Raw genomic sequence first — 21082 nt, forward strand, 5'->3', positions numbered from 1 at the left:
ATCTTTCTGTATAGTTTTAACTGAAATAATTTAATTAACATTTGACATAAAAACAATATTCAGATAACAGGGAAAGATTTAAGTGGCCTCAATAATTTGTGTTTCCGCAAATTGCTTGTAATTTTTTCAGTTTTCCTTCATCTGTTGTCCGTTTCTGTGGCTTAGTCTAACCAAAGACAAATTCTATTGGTTTTGTAATAACTTTTTAGTAAATTTATCAAGAGTTTTTTTTGTTTAGAGCTAATGGTTTTTAAAACGTTTGTAATTATTTGATTTAAAAAAGTTTGGTTGATTTTTGAATTTCTCATCATTATTGCTTCTTTTTGTTAACTTGTTTCCTAGTCTCTATAACATTAAGTCCCCTCTGCTTTTTGGTAACGAAATTGGTGTAGTTAAGATTTTTTCTGATTGTGTTTTTACGTTGTTACCACGTGCTTTAAAGTTTAAATGTTGAATTTTTACCGTAAAATTTTTTTCTTTGCTTACTTTCTTTTCTATTTTACCCCGTAGTCTTATTAACGGTGTGAGATCTCGTGAGCGCTGTAATGAGGCATGGCATTATTAAATTCTTTTAGTAGATTGTGTAACAATTTTTTTAAACTTAAAGATCTATTTTTTTATTATCTTTTCATTTGGTTGACAGTTATGTCAAAAATGTAGATGAGCGCGGGTTGGAACATCATGTGCAAACTCATATTAACGAGCCTCCTTGTTTCAGTAATAGAATAAGTTCAAATGAGGTCTTGAACAGCTCTAGAGGGCAGACTGTTTAATCGGGATGTCGCCAAATACCTGCGATCAAAAATTAATAAAGTATGATAACTTTCAGATTTTTTGTTCTTCGGCAAATAGATCTGGTGCTATTTATTGAATTAGCGTGTTTGGTTTTAACAAAGCTGTTTTACTTTGAGTTTTGATTGGAGTGTGCATTCACGCAAAATTATCTTTTAATCACATAACTATGTCTCTTTGTTTCTTTGATTATCAGAAAGGATTACCAACTTATCAATGTTTATCTTTTCACAATCGAACACAAATTGTGATTTGCAGCTGACGAAAATTTGTTTCTTTGATTTAAAAACTTTGCATTAACTTATAAGCAACGTCTATCGTTTTTATTCTACGCAAAATCAGCAAAGTACAAAATCTAATTCAGTTGAATTTGAGTTTCTAGTTATTTTCTCATATACGTTGCTAATCTTTTTGTAACACCATGAAACCCTTATATTGCTCAGATCAGGATTCTGTTTTTCATTCTCCTCTAGGAGAATACAACTACGCATCAGAGAAATGGGAAAGCATGAAGCACTTTTTGTCTGATATATTCTTGGGAGAGTATCGTGAGAGTAGAGTGATTGAGTCCCTGTCAGAGAGAAGTCTCTCTTACGAGGAATTATACAGGAGAGGAGAAGAGGTCTCATCTCAACTGAGGAGACAGTTTGGAGTGTGTGAAGGATCCATTGTTCACATTGTGAGTGAGAATGGATTTGATTGGCTCACAATCCTCCTCGCCTCCTACTTGAACAACTCTATCCTCTCAGCCACTCATCCTAAGTCACCATGGCCAGAGTGCGAGAGGAACATTGAGACCACGTGTTCGACAGTCCTCATTGTGTCTGAAAAATGTTACAAAAGGTATATTTTTTGACGCTCCCCACACCGCATGTCAATTCTGTGAAACGAAAAACGTATACTTGTGGTGATGGCGTCGTATTTTATGTAAGATTAACGCAGTCGGCGTTAAAAACAAAATGTCGTTGCTTTTTTAACGTCAATCTTACCTATATTAGCGTCGATAATACCTTGATCTTAGATGAATAAGTGTCAAAACATTGCATTTGATCTTCAAAACGATGTTGGATCTTTTTTGCTAGCGCCCCCACCCCAGCCCTATATAGTCGTTATTACAGCAACCCCAAAATCTAAGTTTTCCTGAATTGTAAGAACGTATTTGCATTTAACTGAAACAAGAGTGACTAGGTAGATTGAAGGCACTTTTAGAATAGTTTCCTTATAAAAATTTTAAAATCGAGCCCTTATTGTAGCCACCCGGTGCTACGATTCTCATTTTTCTTGCCAAGTTCCTATTTGGGACTTGCCAAGATCAGAAGAAATCCTATCAGGAATCCTATTGGGAAACTTACCAAGAATTGTAGGTGGTGGTAAGTATATGCAAGTTCTCACTTTTCCCACTAGGAATTTTGAGAAACCTCGGAATCCTAGCAAGAAAAATGGGCACAATAAGAATCTTGCTAGGAAATTTTGAGACTCTTTAGGATTCTCGTCAGGAAAAGTGGGAGATAATGGGTTTCCCAGTGAGAAAAATGAGAAAACAGTGGGATTGTTTGTAGGGAAAATCAGTACTAGAGTTAGCCAGGACCCGCAAAAAGTTGTTTCAGAGAAGCCGGGACAGTAAAGCACAAAAGCACACGATAAGGGTGAGGGACCCATAGAAGCCGGGACCCTAAAAAAACAAAAGCTGTCCCAGAAAAGCCACAACAGAAGAGCAGAAGCACACAAGGGATGGGGAGGGACCCAGAGAAGCCGGGATCCTAAAAGAACCAAAAGCTGTCCCAGAGAAGCCGGGACAGTAAAGCACAAAAAAACACAATAATGGGGAGGGACCCAGAGAAGCCGGAACCCTAACAAAACAAAAGCTGTCCCAGAGAAGCCAGGACAGAAAAGCAGAAGCACACAAGGGTCTTTTCGATCCGAAGAATTGATAAATCTCATTCGCGACAGTTGTCCAACACGAAATTTGAATTGAACTGTCATCCTGACCAACCAGTGAGTCACTCAAGGCCCATACCCTTTTCAATAGCATTTCTTCTAAACATACGTCAAAATATGACCAGTCATATGCGACAGATAACAGGAAAAACGAGAACTGAAGAAAATTTTGGGTTCAGTTTACCCCTTAAGTTGATTTTTCGAGAAAAAATTATCATAAAAACCTTTTTCTAGTGTAAAACCAAGCTACAATAGTCACCCCATCTTTTGTTATTTGAAAAAGGATGTAAGCAATACTCTCCTTTGACCTCAAACAATTTTGAAATGGTCTTTTTGATCCGAAGAATTGATAAAACTCATTCGCGACAGTTGTCCAACACGAAATTTGAATTGAACTGTCATCCTAACCAATCAGTCAGGCTTTCAAAGACAAAACTTTTTGTAAATAGCGTGTTTTGTAACCAGACGTTAATATACGATCAGTCATATGCGAAAGATAACACTTAAAAACGGAAACTGAAGAAAATTTTGGGTTCATTTTACCCCTTAAGTTGGTTTTTGGTGAGAAAAAATTATCAGAAAAAACCCTCCGCTAGTGTGTAACCACGCTACGTTAGTCCTCCTATCTTTTGGTTTATGAATCAGGATGTAAGCAATGATCTCCTCTGACCTCAAACAGTTTTGAGATGGTCTTTTCGATCCGAAGAATTGATAAATCTCATTCGCGACAGTTGTCCAACTCGAAATTTGAATTGAATTGTCATCCTAACCAACCAGTCAGGCTTTCAAGGACAATACGTTTTGTAAATAGCGTGTTTTGTAACCAGACGTTAATATACGATCAGTCATATGCGAAAGATAACACTTAAAAACGAAAACTGAAGAAACTTTTGGGTTCATTTTACCCATTAAGTTGAGTTTTGGAGAGAAAAAGAATTATGAGAAAAAACCTTCCGCTAGTGTGAAACCACGCTACGTTAGTCCTCCTATCTTTTGGTTTTTGAATTAGGATGTACGCAATAATCTCCTCTGACCTCGCACAATTTTGAAATGGTCTTTTCGATTCGAAGAATTGATAAATCTCATTCGCGATAGTTGTCCAACACGAAATTTGAAATGAACTGTCATCCTAACCAACCAGTGAGGCTCTCAAGGAAAATACTTTTTGTAAATAGCATGTTATCTAAACATACGTGAAAATATGACCAGTTATACGCGATAGATAACAGGAAAAACGAGAACTGAAGAAAATTTTGGGTTCATTTTACCACTTAAGTTGATTTTTCGAGAGAAAAAATTATCATAAAAACCTTTTTCTAGTGTAAAACCAAGCTACAATAGTCACCCCATCTTTTGTTATTTGAAACAGGATGTAAGCAATACTCTCCTTTGACCTCAAACAATTTTGAAATAGTCTTTTTGATCCGAAGAATTGATAAAACTCATTCGCGACAGTTGTCCAACACGAAATTTGAATTGAACTGTCATCCTAACCAATCAGTCAGGCTTTCAAAGACAAAACTTTTTGTAAATAGCGTGTTTTGTAACCAGACGTTAATATACGATCAGTCATATGCGAAAGATAACACTTAAAAACGGAAACTGAAGAAAATTTTGGGTTCATTTTACCCCTTAAGTTGGTTTTTGGTGAGAAAAAATTATCAGAAAAAACCCTCCGCTAGTGTGTAACCACGCTACGTTAGTCCTCCTATCTTTTAGTTTTTGAATCAGGATGTAAGCAATGATCTCCTCTGACCTCAAACAGTTTTGAGATGGTCTTTTCGATCCGAAGAATTGATAAATCTCATTCGCGACAGTTGTCCAACTCGAAATTTGAATTGAATTGTCATCCTAACCAACCAGTCAGGCTTTCATGGACAATACTTTTTGTAAATAGCGTGTTTTGTAACCAGACGTTAATATACGATCAGTCATATGCGAAAGATAACACTTAAAAACGGAAACTGAAGAAAATTTTGGGTTCATTTTACCCCTTAAGTTGGTTTTTGGTGAGAAAAAATTATCAGAAAAAACCCTCCGCTAGTGTGTAACCACGCTACGTTAGTCCTCCTATCTTTTAGTTTTTGAATCAGGATGTAAGCAATGATCTCCTCTGACCTCAAACAGTTTTGAGATGGTCTTTTCGATCCGAAGAATTGATAAATCTCATTCGCGACAGTTGTCCAACTCGAAATTTGAATTGAATTGTCATCCTAACCAACCAGTCAGGCTTTCATGGACAATACTTTTTGTAAATAGCGTGTTTTGTAACCAGACGTTAATATACGATCAGTCATATGCGAAAGATAACACTTAAAAACGAAAACTGAAGAAACTTTTGGGTTCATTTTACCCATTAAGTTGAGTTTTGGAGAGAAAAAAAATTATGAGAAAAAACCTTCCGCTAGTGTGAAACCACGCTACGTTAGTCCTCCTATCTTTTGGTTTCTGAATTAGGATGTACGCAATAATCTCCTCTGACCTCGCACAATTTTGAAATGGTCTTTTCGATTCGAAGAATTGATAAATCTCATTCGCGATAGTTGTCCAACACGAAATTTGAAATGAACTGTCATCCTAACCAACCAGTGAGGCTCTCAAGGAAAATACTTTTTGTAAATAGCATGTTATCTAAACATACGTGAAAATATGACCAGTCATACGCGATAGATAACAGGAAAAACGAGAACTGAAGAAAATTTTGGGTTCATTTTACCACTTAAGTTGATTTTTCGAGAGAAAAAATTATCATAAAAACCTTTTTCTAGTGTAAAACCAAGCTACAATAGTCACCCCATCTTTTGTTATTTGAAACAGGATGTAAGCAATACTCTCCTTTGACCTCAAACAATTTTGAAATGGTCTTTTCGATCCGAAGAATTGATAAATCTCATTCGCGACAGTTGTCCAACACGAAATTTGAATTGAACTGTCATCCTAACCAACCAGTCAGGCTTTCAAAGACAATACTTTTTGTAAATAGCGTGTTTTGTAACCAGGCGTTGATATACGATCAGTCATATGCGAAAGATAACACTTAAAAACGGAAACTGAAGAAAATTTTGGGTTCATTTTACCCCTTAAGTTGATTTTTGGTGAGAAAAAATTATCAGAAAAAACCCTCCGCTAGTGTGTAACCACGCTACGTTAGTCCTCCTATCTTTTGGTTTTTGAATCAGGATGTAAGCAATGATCTCCTCTGACCTCAAACAGTTTTGAAATGGTCTTTTCGATCCGAAGAATTGATAAATCTCATTCGCGACAGTTGTCCAACTCGAAATTTGAATTGAACTGTCATCCTAACCAGCCAGTCAGGCTTTCAAGAACAATACTTTTTGTAAATAGCGTGTTTTGTAACCAGACGTTAATATACGATCAGTCATATGCGAAAGATAACACTTAAAAACGAAAACTGAAGAAACTTTTGGGTTCATTTTACCCATTAAGTTGAGTTTTGGAGAGAAAAAAAAATTATGAGAAAAAACCTTCCGCTAGTGTGAAACCACGCTACGTTAGTCCTCCTATCTTTTGGTTTTTGAATCAGGATGTACGCAATAATCTCCTCTGACCTCACACAATTTTGAAATGGTCTTTTCCATTCGAAGAATTGATAAATCTCATTCGCGATAGTTGTCCAACACGAAATTTGAAATGAACTGTCATCCTAACCAACCAGTGAGGCTCTCAAGGAAAATACTTTTTGTAAATAGCATGTTATCTAAACATACGTGAAAATATGACCAGTCATACGCGATAGATAACAGGAAAAACGAGAACTGAAGAAAATTTTGGGTTCATTTTACCCCTTAAGTTGATTTTTCGAGAGAAAAAATTATCATAAAAAACCTTTCGCTAGTGTGAAACCAAGCTAAAATAGTCCTCCCATCTTTTGTTATTTGAAACAGGATGTAAGCAATACTCTCCTTTGACCTCAAACAATTTTGAAATGGTCTTTTCGAGTCGAAGAATTGATAAATCTCATTCGCGACAGTTGTCCAACATGAAATTTGAATTGAACTGTCATCCTAACCAACCACTGAGGCTCTCAAGGACAATACTTTTTGTAAAAAGCATGTTATCTAAACATACGTCAAAATATGACCAGTCATATGCGATAGATAACAGGAAAAACGAGAACTGAAGAAAATTTTGGGTTCATTTTACCCCTTAAGTTGATTTTTCGAGAGAAAAAATTATCATAAAAAACCTTTCACTAGTGTGAAACCACGCTAGAATAGTCCTCCTATCTTTTGGTATTTGAATCAGGATGTAAGTAATGATCTCCTCTGACCTCAAACAATTTTGAAATGGTCTTTTCGAGTCGAAGAATTGATAAATCTCATTCGCGACAGTTGTCCAACATGAAATTTGAATTGAACTGTCATCCTAACCAACCACTGAGGCTCTCAAGGACAATACTTTTTGTAAAAAGCATGTTATCTAAACATACGTCAAAATATGACCAGTCATATGCGATAGATAACAGGAAAAACGAGAACTGAAGAAAATTTTGGGTTCATTTTACCCCTTAAGTTGATTTTCGAGAGAAAAAATTATCATAAAAAACCTTTCGCTAGTGTGAAACCACGCTAGAATAGTCCTCCTATCTTTTGGTATTTGAATCAGGATGTAAGCAATGATCTCCTCTGACCTCAAACAATTTTGAAATGGTCTTTTCGATCCGAAGAATTGATAAATCTCATTCGCGACAGTTGTCCAACACGAAATTTGAATTGAACTGTCATCCTAACCAACCAGTCAGGCTTTCAAAGACAATACTTTTTGCAAATAGCGTGTTTTGTAACCAGACGTTAATATACGATCAGTCATATGCGAAAGATAACACTTAAAAACGAAAACTGAAGAAAATTTTGGGTTCATTTTACCCCTTAAGTTGAGTTTTGGTGAGAAAAAATTATCAGAAAAAACCTTCCGCTAGTGTGAAACCACGCTACGTTAGTCCTCCTATCTTATGGTTTCTGAATCAGGATTAAAGCAATAATCTCCTCTGACCTCAAACAATTTTGAAATGGTCTTTTCGATTCGAAGAATTGATAAATCTCATTCGCGACAGTTGTCCAACACGAAATTTGAATTGAACTGTCATCCTAACCAACCAGTCAGGCTTTCAAAGACAATAATTTTTGCAAATAGCGTGTTTTGTAACCAGACGTTAATATACGATCAGTCATATGCGAAAGATAACACTTAAAAACGAAAACTGAAGAAAATTTTGGGTTCATTTTACCGCTTAAGTTGAGTTTTGGTGAGAAAAAAATATCAGAAAAAACATTCCGCTAGTGTGAAACCACGCTACGTTGGTCCTCCTATCTTATGGTTTCTGAATCAGGATTAAAGCAATAATCTCCTCTGACCTCAAACAATTTTGAAATGGTCTTTTCGATTCGAAGAATTGATAAATCTCATTCGCGATAGTTGTCCAACACGAAATTTGAATTGAACTGTCATCCTAACCAACCAGTGAGGCTCTCAAGGACAATACTTTTTGTAAATAGCAAGTTATCTAAACATACGTGAAAATATGACCAGTCATATGCGATAGATAACAGGAAAAACGAGAACTGAAGAAAATTTTGGGTTCATTTTACCCCTTAAGTTGAGTTTTGGTGAGAAAAAATTATCAGAAAAAACCTTTCGCTAGTGTAAAACCAAGCTACAATAGTCCTCCCATCTTTTGTTATTTGAAACAGGATGTAAGCAATACTCTCCTTTGACCTCAAACAATTTTGAAATGGTCTTTTCGAGTCGAAGAATTGATAAATCTCATTCGCGAAAGTTGTCCAACATAAAATTTGAATTGAACTGTCATCCTAACCAACCAGTGAGGCTCTCAAGGACAAAAATTTTTGTAAAAAGCATGTTATCTAAACATACGTCAAAATATGACCAGTCATATGCGGTAGATAACAGGAAAAACGAGAACTGAAGAAAATTTTGGGTTCATTTTACCCCTTAAGTTGATTTTTCGAGAAAAAATTATCATAAGAAACCTTTCGCTAGTGTGAAACCACTTTAGAATAGTCCTCCTATCTTTTGGTATTTGAATCAGGATGTAAGCAATGATCTCCTCTGACCTCAAACAATTTTCAAATGGTCTTTTCGATCCGAAGAATTGATAAATCTCATTCGCGACAGTTGTCCAACACGAAATTTGAATTGAACTGTCATCCTAACCAACCAGTCAGGCTTTCAAAGACAATATTTTTTGTAAATAGCGTGTTTTGTAACCAGACGTTCATATACGATCAGTCAAATGCGAAAGATAACACTTAAAAACGAAAACTGAAAAAAATTTTGGGTTCATTTTACCCCTTAAGTTGATTTTTGGTGAGAAAAAATTATCAGAAAAAACCCTCCGCTAGTATGAAACCACGCTACGTTAGTCCTCCTATCTTTTGGTTTTTGAATCAGGATTAAAGCAATAATCTCCTCTGACCTCAAACAATTTTGAAATGGTCTTTTCGATTCGAAGAATTGATAAATCTCATTCGCGATAGTTGTCCAACACGAAATTTGAATTGAACTGTCATCCTAACCAACCAGTGAGGCTCTCAAGGACAATACTTTTTGTAAATAGCATGTTATCTAAACATACGTGGAAATATGACCAGTCATATGCGATAGATAACAGGAAAAACGAGAACTGAAGAAAATTTTGGGTTCATTTTACCCCTTAAGTTGAGTTTTGGTGAGAAAAAATTATCAGAAAAAACCTTTCGCTAGTGTAAAACCAAGCTACAATAGTCCTCCCATCTTTTGTTATTTGAAACAGGATGTAAGCAATACTCTCCTTTGACTTCAAACAATTTTGAAATGGTCTTTTCGAGTCGAAGAATTGATAAATCTCATTCGCGACAGTTGTCCAACATAAAATTTGAATTGAACTGTCATCCTAACCAACCAGTGAGGCTCTCAAGGACATTACTTTTTGTAAAAAGCATGTTATCTAAACATACGTCAAAATATGACCAGTCATATGCGATAGATAACAGGAAAAACGAGAACTGAAGAAAATTTTGGGTTCATTTTACCCCTTAAGTTGATTTTTCGAGAGAAAAAATTATTATAAAAAACCTTTCGCTAGTGTGAAACCACGCTAGAATAGTCCTCCTATCTTTTGGTATATGAATCAGGATGTAAGCAATAATCTCCTCTGACCTCAAACAATTTTGAAATGGTCTTTTCGATCCGAAGAATTGATAAATCTCATTCGCGACAGTTGTCCAACACGAAATTTGAATTGAACTGTCATCCTAACCAACCAGTCAGGCTCTCAAGGACAATACTTTTTGTAAATAGCATGTTATCTAAACATACGTCAAAATATGACCAGTCCTATGCGATAGATAACAGGAAAAACGAGAACTGAAGAAAATTTTGGGTTCATTTTACCCCTTAAGTTGAGTTTTGGTGAGAAAAAATTATCAGAAAAAACCTTTCGCTAGTGTAAAACCAAGCTACAATAGTCCTCCCATCTTTTGTTATTTGAAACAGGATGTAAGCAATACTCTCCTTTGACTTCAAACAATTTTGAAATGGTCTTTTCGAGTCGAAGAATTGATAAATCTCATTCGCGACAGTTGTCCAACATAAAATTTGAATTGAACTGTCATCCTAACCAACCAGTGAGGCTCTCAAGGACAATACTTTTTGTAAAAAGCATGTTATCTAAACATACGTCAAAATATGACCAGTCATATGCGATAGATAACAGGAAAAACGAGAACTGAAGAAAATTTTGGGTTCATTTTACCCCTTAAGTTGATTTTTCGAGAGAAAAAAGTATTATAAAAAACCTTTCGCTAGTGTGAAACCACGTTAGAATAGTCCTCCTATCTTTTGGTATATGAATCAGGATGTAAGCAATAATCTCCTCTGACCTCAAACAATTTTGAAATGGTCTTTTCGATCCGAAGAATTGATAAATCTCATTCGCGACAGTTGTCCAACACGAAATTTGAATTGAACTGTCATCCTAACCAACCAGTCAGGCTCTCAAGGACAATACTTTTTGTAAATAGCATGTTATCTAAACATACGTCAAAATATGACCAGTCCTATGCGATAGATAACAGGAAAAACGAGAACTGAAGAAAATTTTGGGTTCATTTTACCCCTTAAGTTGATTTTTCGAGAGAAAAAATTATTATAAAAAACCTTTCGCTAGTGTGAAACCACGCTAGAATAGTCCTCCTATCTTTTGGTATATGAATCAGGATGTAAGCAATAATCTCCTCTGACCTCAAACAATTATGAAATGGTCTTTTCGATCCGAAGAATTGATAAATCTCATTCGCGACAGTTGTCCAACACGAAATTTGAATTGAACTGTCATCCTAACCAATCAGTCAGGCTTTCAAAGACAAAACTTTTTGTAAATAGCGTGTTTTGTAACCAGACGTTAATATACGATCAGTCATATGCGAAAGATATCACTTGAAAACGAAAACAGAAGAAAATTTTGGGTTCATTTTACCCCTTATGTTAAGTTTTGGAGAGAAAAAATTATCCAAAAAACCTTTTCTCTAGTGTGAAACCACGCTACGTTAGTCTTCCTATCTTTTGGTGTTTGAATCAGGATGTAAGCAATAGCCTCTTATGACCTCAAACAATTTTGAAATTGTCTTTTCAATTCGAAATGATAAATCTCATTCGCAAAAATTGAATTAAATTTGAAAGAAAACACAAAAGAAGTGAAACACTCGGAAAGAAGTTTTCAACAGTTATAGTAAATCATTTTCAATCATTTTGAACAGGGTTTCTCTGAAACAGATTAATCGCGCTCAAAAGTTACGCAAAGTGTAGACAAAATTAAGCGTCCGTCTATTTCTCGAACAATGCAAGGCGATAAAAGTTTTTTCACATCAACTAAGGTGACATCACTATTCGCACACTGAATTAAATGATGATTTTCGTAGCAGCTACTGACCAATTCAAGCCCCTCGTCCAAATTCACTGCTACTCTGGAATGCTCGGTTGGTGACGAGTGATTTTCGAGTTTCTGTATAAGAAAACCTGTGAATGTTTTCGATGAGTCAAAATCAACAAGATGCACAGCTGCACTTTTTTCCGAAACATCAACAAATATGTCAGTCAACTGACCAAAACCTGTCGCGCCTTCTTTTTCATACTCAACAAAATGCACGCAGGTTTTGTTAACGTTCCAAGTACATTTACTGCCGTGACAAGCATACATCTTAGAATCTAGCTCAAACGTCTTGCTTGACATTAAAGTCTCCCGGCTTCCATTTACTTCAATTATACGCTCCGTAGGCTGAAGCAGCTTGAGTGAACCCACTGTTATCGTCTTCGAGTTTCCCTTTAACTTTTTCCTGAAAAATCGTCTTTGATGCCGTTTGACTGCTAGCTTTGTAGCAACAATGGCACTTGTGTTTGGACCAATAGCGCGTTTCAGATGAAAATGAGCGGACTCAAATGGAATTGACGACAATGAAGCCAAGGGTCCCGTCTTTTTTGCCTGGTCAGCTAGATGACCGAGAGAATGCATATTGTAACTTTGAGCCGCTTCTCCATAAAAATTAGGAACCAATTTCCGAAAAATTTTGATAAGAACCTCTGCCTTGTCATAACTCTGCTCTCTGACCGGTTCAATTAAATAACGTATTGCAGTACTCAGTAGATAGAAGTGCACAAACATGGGCACTGAGAGAACACCAAAAAAAGACACAAAGCCGTATAAGAGAAACAACTTCAGTTCTGTTGCCTTCCAATATTTGAGTGTTACTAGAGATCGCAATTGTCTTTTGTTGTCAGTTCCTGGCACCTTACACTTTGAAAGGTTGGCTGACACTTGCGTTTTATTCCGGCCCAAAAATTTTCTCGATCCGTTGATTCTGCAGAGAAGGGTTTTGACAACACCAAGGAGCACTTGATGCATGTAGTCTATCAGCATTTCATCGGGGAGAGTAACAACACTTTCAATTGCTGAGGGCCCTAAACAAAAAGATATCCAAAACAATTGGAAAATTTTTTGAGTTTTTAAGGGACTCTAGGAAAAAAACAGTGACTAAACGTTCTTAAACTCGAGCTATGCAGTAATGGGAGAAAGAAAAGATCAGAAATATTACCTCTTAAACCATATAATGATCTGCACTCTGATCCCAGGCATTCCAAAATTAACTGCCGCTCTTTTGATGTCCTTTGAGACACATCAGGCTCATGGAACGGATAAATCCAGGTATCTTTAGCCAGAGCTCTACGTCCAACAGCTAGGCAATTCGTGCACCCATAACGCCCATTAAACTGAGTTTGGTTCACTAGAGGTGCTTTCATTACCATATCAACAATTACGTATTTTAGCTTCACAGTGAACGTATAGGAACTCCCATTTATCTGGAGAACCTTTGGCGAACTGAAACCTGACAGGATTTTGACTGTATGTTTCATCAGATTTTCACAATGCGGTTTTTTTTCTCCACCAAATAATGAAACTAAGAGTAAATTCCGGTAGCTAACACGTCGCCTTGCGGGTAAGTTGAGAAGCATGAGCCAGACTGGGTACAGAGAAAATTTAGCTGAGTTAAAAGGAGAAACCCCGTCAGTGCTTAGAGCAAAATATAAACAGAATTTATTCGACTTCGGTAAACACAAGTCAGTCTGGAGTTGATAACCTTCAGTGCTAACAAGATCAAAATTTTCACTGAGCAAGTGACTGAGTTGTCGCTCAAAATTAAGGTCATACAGGAGGCCTTCTGGTAGTTGAGTTTCACTAAGGCCAGATAGTGAACTGATTTCTTGTTGTCTTAGTGAATATAAGCTCGGCAAATTGTTAGCTGCAGGTAACGCTTTTCTAAACAAGGAAAGAACTGCGCCCAAACCACGCTCGGGGAGATTATGAATGTCAGCTAATTCTATTAACTCAGAGCAAAATGATCGGGTAGTCAAACTCGAACCCAAACAGATCATCTCTTCAATTTCAGAGCTACTTGTCATGTTCGACCTTTCACGCCTTTCATCATCAGAGTGATCACCTTGAGACCCTATCGGCTCTAAAAGCTCTTCGTCGTTGTCCGATATAAAGTCAATTCTATTAGGCGTTGAGCATTCCTTTTCTCTTACATTGTCAAAAAAAAGATTAGCTTCGGATGAAATGCCTAGACTTTCATTTTCTGATATATCGGGCGACGCAGTAATAGAGCTCGAAGACTCGGAAGATGTTTCGTATCTGACTCTGTACCGAGACTTCTTAATTCTTCGCGGCTGATAAGTTGGCCCAACATCTCGATGTCGCCTACGAAGTTTTTGAAGAGCTCGTTGCTCTGTGGTACTTGTCACGAGCCGTTCGCTAACAGTGCTTAGGCTTCTAACTTTTCCAGAGCGCGTCCAACTTTGAATTGGATGTTCTTTACCGTGCATTTCAGAGAAGGGACATTCGCAATGCACTCTATTTGGGCCAAAATAATCACCACTGTATAGCACAGTTATTTCATCACCAGGAAAAAGACCGTTTCTTGAAATCACTCGAATGCTCACTTTCGTTCGCTTTGAATTCCCAACATAAGTACAGTTTTCCCTGCAACTAGAATTGATGAAGGAAACGCCTCCTAGCATAATTTTCGATCCCGTATGATGACGAAAAACCGACACATCGTTAACACCCTCAACAATTTCGCATTCTTTAATCGGAGCCAAGAAACCAACAAGACCAGGTATAACATCTCCTTTCACAAATCTTTTCTTAGCAAAGACGCCAAAGCTTGTGAAACCGTTGTCCATTTTAAAATTTGAAGAAAGAGCTCGATACTCAACGTTTAACAAAGACAGAACATATTCCTTCTCAATTTCGTTTTTCAGATGACTGAATCCGGACTGGTTTTTAAGAGATAAGTCGCAGACAATTTTATGGGAAACTTTGCCGTCCGAATCAATGTACTTCGAAGTGAGTTCAGCATCTGCTAACGCTAAGTCATGCCAAAATATATGACGATTCATGTTTTGTACTAAAGTATGAAACAAAGGAGTCAATTGGGTGTGGAAAAACTTAGAAAACAGTATATTCAAACAATTTCAAACACCGACCAGGCTATCTAAATTTGGTGTCGATCCCCTAACGAGCGTGATTTGAACCAGTTTAAAGTTGTATCAACCGAAAAGAAAGACAAAGGATGAATTGCTTTGGCTAAAGTTTTATTTCATTTCAATTGCCTTATCCCACATTGTGAAACAGTTGGAATGGGTTATAATGAGAACGGAAAAAGCGTGCAGCGAAAAATTAGCAGGCCACAGAGGTTGAATTTAAAAATAAAACATTTTAAGCATCACTGAATCAAATTATAGCTTGTCAGAAAATTGATTAGTTCAACACATTATTAAGACAACAGCAATAAGTTCTAAGAAAAGAGGATAATCAAACTCAGTGATCATGACTCAGTGTTCCAGTTAACAATTTTTGCAGCAAAAAATTTCGGATTCTACAAAGCAATCATTGCAACTAAATTCTCCGCACTTCGGACATTCTACAAAGTCAGCATTTGTGGATTTGACATTTATGCGGCAGACCGCACATCGTAGTGGCAAGAAAGAGCCAAAGCTTGAAGTCAAATTCCGTTTCTTGAAGCTTTGCCACCATTCAGTTCCTGCTTCCTGCCGTTCATGCCAAGTTGCAGGGAAGTTCACATCATAGTACTTCCCCTTTTGATAAACATATCCCAGTATTTGCTTTAGTTGTCTTTTTCTTTGTGAGCACCAACCTTTGATATCAGTAGCCATGGCTGCCTCTTGGATTTTGTTGAACACGTTCCTCTGAGCAGGACTATTGGTCTTCAGCTTCCTTTTCAGGGTACTCAGTGGCACACCCGTAGACCGTGCAACACATCTTGCTCCATAATTCCCCTCTTGCACCAAAAACAACGCCATCTTCAAATCATACTCTGTGTAGCTATGAGCGGTTTTTCGTTCGTAGGATCTAGGCATTTTGCATCTTAAACAGTTACACAAACGGAGACAATAATTGTTTCAAAAATTGATGCGTTATCTATGTTATTTAGTAAGATGTTCCACAAAGATGTGTCGTAAAAATCAAATTCTAAAAAACGGTTCGATTCATTTGCAGGTTCTTCGGGGGACAACAAAACGAAAAGTCCAGGTTGGCATTGTCTAATTCAGAAAAAATTGAGCTCAAAAAAGGAATACAAAGAAAATACAACATATTCCTTCTCAATTTCTTTTTTCACATGACTGAATGCCGACTGGTTTTTATGAGACAAGTCACAGAAAATTTTATGGAAACTTTGCCGTCCGAATAAATATACTTTGAAGTGAGCTCAGCATCTGCTAACGCTAAGTCATGCCAAAAAATATGACCATTCATGTTTCGCACTGAAGTATGAAACGAAAGGAGTCAACTAGGTGTGGGAAAATTTAGCATATTAAAACAATTAAACACAGCCCGGGCTATCTAAATTTGATCTCAATCACCTAACTGGCCCAATTTCAACGAGGTTAAAGTTTGATCAACCAAAAAGAAAGAAAGCAGAAACTGGTTTGGTTAAGCTTTTACATCATTTCAAATGTTTTATCCCAACTTGCGGAGCAGTTGACATGAGTGATAATGAGAACGGAAAAAGATTGCGAAAAAACTGGAAGCCAACAGAAGGTGAATTTATGAATACCGAAAACTTTTTACCATCAATAAGAGTCATTTTAAAAGGCTAAAAAACTTGTATCAAAACAATATTAACACAACAGCATCAGTAAAAGTAAAATAAAATCAAGAACTTCTGGTTCAAAAAGTATTATCGCTGTATAGAATACTGTATGAGAGACGCTGTATAAACCAGGAAACGATCCATCGTAATTGCTCGAATTGTTTTCAAATCGAAGGCTTTCAAAACTCCTAGTTTAAGTCCAATTGTTCACCATTATTTCCGGAGTTGTTAACCGTAGCTGACAGTTTCTTCAAGTCTCTACCTTTTTGATTGATTGCCCTTCTGGCTTCCTCCCATTTATTGCCGAACCTGCTCTCAATATAGCTTTTGATAATGTCGACTTTTTCGCTGTCCAGCGGAGTACGGGTTGAAGTCTTCTGTGGGCTTATTATTCCCTCTCGCAGTTCGTCTTCCGTAAACAATTCACTTGCCAAACGGACTCCATATGCCCCAGGAGTTGCACCAGTTTTCAACTTCAAACCACTGTCACTCTTGCCAATTGACTGATCGTCTTTCGCTGGGGTTGAGATGTCGGCTCCTTCGTTTGACGTTATCGCTACTTTATGATACGAGGCTCTCTCGTTGCACCTACTTAGGGCTTCCTGCAAACGCCTGCTCTCTATTCTAGTCTTCTTAACTGAATTTTTGAGCTCTTCTGACGCGGATTCTAAATCGCTTAGAACTTTCTCAAGCTTGGTGTTCATTTCCAACTTCTAGAAATAAGGCAAAAATGAAAATTTCTTCAAAACTTAGTAAAATTGTGTTGTCCCTAAGGATTCATGCAATTATTAAAACCCAAACTTATGTGCTAATAATTTGCTTATGTGCATAATAATAACTTATGTGCTTAATATTTGAAAACACTTCAAACTTTTTAGGATCTGGAAAAAACTTAGAAAACAGCTTTTTCAAACAATTTTGAACCAAGCCGGCTATCCAATTTAACAGCAGTTACCTATCTATCACGCTTTGAACGAGGATAAAGTTGATTCAAACAAAAAAGACTAAAAGAGGTTAATTTGGTTAAAAGTTTGTTTCATTTGAAGTGATCTATCCCAATTCTCGAAACAGTCGACATGGGTGAAAATGAGAACGGAAAAATCTTGCTGCAAAAGTATAGAAGCCCAGAGAAGGTAAATTAATGAATACCAAAAAAAATCAATGAGAATCACTTCACAAGGCTGTAAAACATCAAATGCATAAATACGCCTCTCAATCAACAGTAATTACATTGAAAGCACCACTATGAAAGGTAATCGTAGCAGCTAAGAGAATCACTTTTTTACTGTATTGTAGGCATAATATCAGTTTACATAAACTTATTGCGAAAACAAAACAAGAAGCATTGGATGACTCTGACAGTCAGAACAAATCGACTTTGTCACAATTAAATGATTGGAATGAGATCTGGATTAATTTAACAGGCAGTTGTATCAACATGAAAGCATAGTTTGCAACAGCATGAAAACGATCACACGATGTATCTTACTTTCTCGCAGCCATAAAAGTATCACCCTTCAGTGACCACCCCAAAGCCATCATTTTCCTTCGACGCATCCAGATCCTCCTTTTCAAAATTCTCAGCACTAGCATCCATCAACCGTTTCTTGACTTTTTTCGAGTCCCGTGCACAATCATTTATCGACTTTCGCGCAAGATACCATTGTCCAGGGAAACGCTCCTCGACCATCTTCTGAATTTTTTCCATGCGCTCAGGATCTAAAGCTGGTTTTGTTGCCTTCTCTGGTTGCGCAATTCCTCTAATTCGCTCATCTAAGGTGAATAATCTTTTAAAAAGATTAATACCAAATTTACCGGGCGTGCTCCCGGGCAGCTTATTGAGCACTTCGCCTCCTTCAATAAATTGCTCGCACGCACTGGCTTTCGGTGTTGGCTGCGCCGAAACTTCAGGAGCGTTAGAGTCTAGAAGCTTTCGAATATTTCGAGAATCTCGTCTTTGGATGTTCAATGCTTCGGTGACGAGCTTGAGCGTTTCACAAACGCTTTCTAGAGTCTCTACAAGGCGTTTATTTTGAACTTGATTAACAGCAACTTCCACATTCTCGCTTACTTCTGGTTCATCGTTTACATCGTTGATCATTGCTGTTTCAGCCTCTTGATTTGGTTGATGTGTTTCCTCGTTATCAGACAAGTTAATAGACTCATTATCGCTCTCTACCCGGATTGACTTCGATCCTGACTGCACCGGTTCTGTCGCTTTTCGTTTTCCGGAAAAGAACGACACGATGTCGCCATCTTTCTTTTGCGGGGGTTGACTTTTGCAATTTTGAGACTTGGAACTGTCTGGCAGTTCTTCATGAAGATCAGAGAACGTTAAATCAACCATTTCTGTAGAGGACACATTGTCAATCCTGTTTTCTACTTGCGTGAGTACTTGCCTCTCAGAATCCTCAGAATCCGTCACACCAATGAACTTAGCGTGAAAAGTACCCTCGTCATAGCGCAACGGTAGTTTTTTGTTCGAGCCCGGCGCATTCGCGAACTTCAATCGTTCCGAGTAGTTTAAGTCCTTCGGCCAAAACTTGCTATTTAACTCGATCGAATGGTGATCACCAGTTGATGGGAAGAAGAAGTGAAATCTCTTGCCCGCATTTAATTTTAGCAGTCGTTCCTCATTTTTCCTGTTAGATTTTGTTGACAGTTCTTCAGGAATTTTGGAGACAACTTGGGAGAATAGCTTAGGCATTTTTGCAACTGAAACGGAAAATTTTGACTTTTAAATTGATCGTTCAACTTTCATGGCTTGATTAGTTCATTTCTGCTTTTTATTTCTTGGAAGCTGTCTTCAAATTCGTTCATCTGAAAAAACTTCTAGAGAAAAAGCGCTCAGACGAACAATTGAAAACAATAAAGACAGACAGCACTAATATAATTGTTAAACTTCGTTTGAGAGCAAATATTCAGCCACTCAATTGCCCGCTCAATTAGGCTCTCAATCGGCTGTTCATTGAGCCACAAAATTGGCTCTTCAATCAGTCACTAAATCGACTGTTTATTGAGCCACACAATCGGCTCTTCAATCAGCCTCTTAGTCGGCTGTTCATTGAGCCACACAATCGGCTCTTCAATCAGTCACTAAATGGACTGTTCATTGAGCCACAATCGGCTCTTCAATCAGTCACTCACTCGACTGTTCATTGAGCCACACAATCGGCTCTTCAATCAGTCACTCAATCGACTGTTCATTGAGCCACAATTGGCTCTTCAATCAGCCTCTTAATCGGCTGCTCATTGAGCCACACAATCGGCTCATCAATCAGTCACTTAATCGACTGTTCATTGAGCCACACAATCGGCCCTTCAATCAGTCACTCAATCGACTGTTCGTTGAGCCAGACAATCGGCTCTTCAATCAGTCACTCAATCGACTTTTCATTGAGCCACACAATCGGCTCCTCAATCAGTCACTCAATCGACTGTTCATTGAGCCACAATCGGCTCTTCAAACAGCCACTTAATTGGCTGCACATTGAGCCACACTCGGCTCTTCAATCAGTCTTTCAATTGACTGTTCATTGAGCCACACAATCGGCTCTTCAATCAGTCACTAAATGGACTGTTCACTGAGCCACAATCGGCTCTTCAATCAGTCACTAAATCGACTGTTCATTGAGCCACACAATCGGCTCTTCAATCAGTCACTAAATGGACTGTTCATTGAGCCACAATCGGCTCCTCAATCAGTCACTCACTCGACTGTTCAATGAGCCACACAATCGGCTCTTCAATCAGTCACTCAATCGACTGTTCATTGAGCCACAATTGGCTCTTCAATCAGCCTCTTAGTCGGCTGTTCATTGAGCCACACAATCGGCTCTTCAATCAGTCACTAAATGGACTGTTCATTGAGCCACAATCGGCTCTTCAATCAGTCACTCACTCGACTGTTCATTGAGCCACACAATCGGCTCTTCAATCAGTCACTCAATCGACTGTTCATTGAGCCACAATTGGCTCATCAATCAGCCTCTTAATCGGCTGCTCATTGAGCCACACAATCGGCTCTTCAATCAGTCCTACTCCTACTTAGGCCCTCAATGTATTTGAATTAGTCCTTCACTATATTGAAAAACACTTTTTGTTAAACTGTATAAAGATCGTATTTGAGTCCGAAATCTGACAACGTGTTAAGTACTTCTATCTCAGACAACCTAGAACGATAATTCCTTCGGCTTTCGAACCTATTTGGACTTTCCCACTCCTACTTAGGCCCTCAATTGATTTGAATAAGTCCTTCACTATATTGAAAAACACTTGTTAAACTGTATAAAGATCGTATTTGAGTGCGAAATCTGACAACGTGTTAAGTACTTCTATCTCAGACAACCTAGAACGATAATTCCTTCGGCTTTAAAACCTATTTGGACTTTCCCACTCCTACTTAGGCCCTCAATTGATTTGAATAAGTCCTTCACTATATTGAAAAACACTTTTTGTTAAACTGTATAAAGATCGTATTTGAGGGCGAAATCTGACAACGTGTTAAGTACTTCTATCTCAGACAACCTAGAACGATAATTCCTTCGGCTTTAGAACCTATTTAGACTTTCCCACTCCTACTAAGGCCCTCAATTGATTTGAAGAAGTCCTTCACTATATTGAAAAACACTTTTTGTTAAACTGTATAAAGATCGTATTTTTAG

General features: G+C 37.5%; 1 protein-coding gene across 1 annotated transcript in view; it reads left to right on the plus strand.

Annotated features, from left to right (window-relative positions):
* The first annotated feature begins 1048 nt into the window (after positions 1 to 1048).
* LOC142336582 (uncharacterized) overlaps positions 1049 to 21082 on the plus strand; it is a 39670-nt gene continuing 19636 nt past the window's right edge. The window contains exon 1 of the mRNA XM_075385492.1: positions 1049 to 1635. Within this exon, the coding sequence (XP_075241607.1) occupies positions 1214 to 1635 (422 nt within the window). The 5' untranslated portion in view covers positions 1049 to 1213. The remainder of the gene's footprint in view (positions 1636 to 21082) is intronic.

Source organism: Convolutriloba macropyga, chromosome 3 (genome assembly GCF_964194025.1).
Source record: "Convolutriloba macropyga chromosome 3, txConMacr16.3, whole genome shotgun sequence".
Lineage (NCBI taxonomy): Eukaryota > Metazoa > Xenacoelomorpha > Acoela > Convolutidae > Convolutriloba > Convolutriloba macropyga.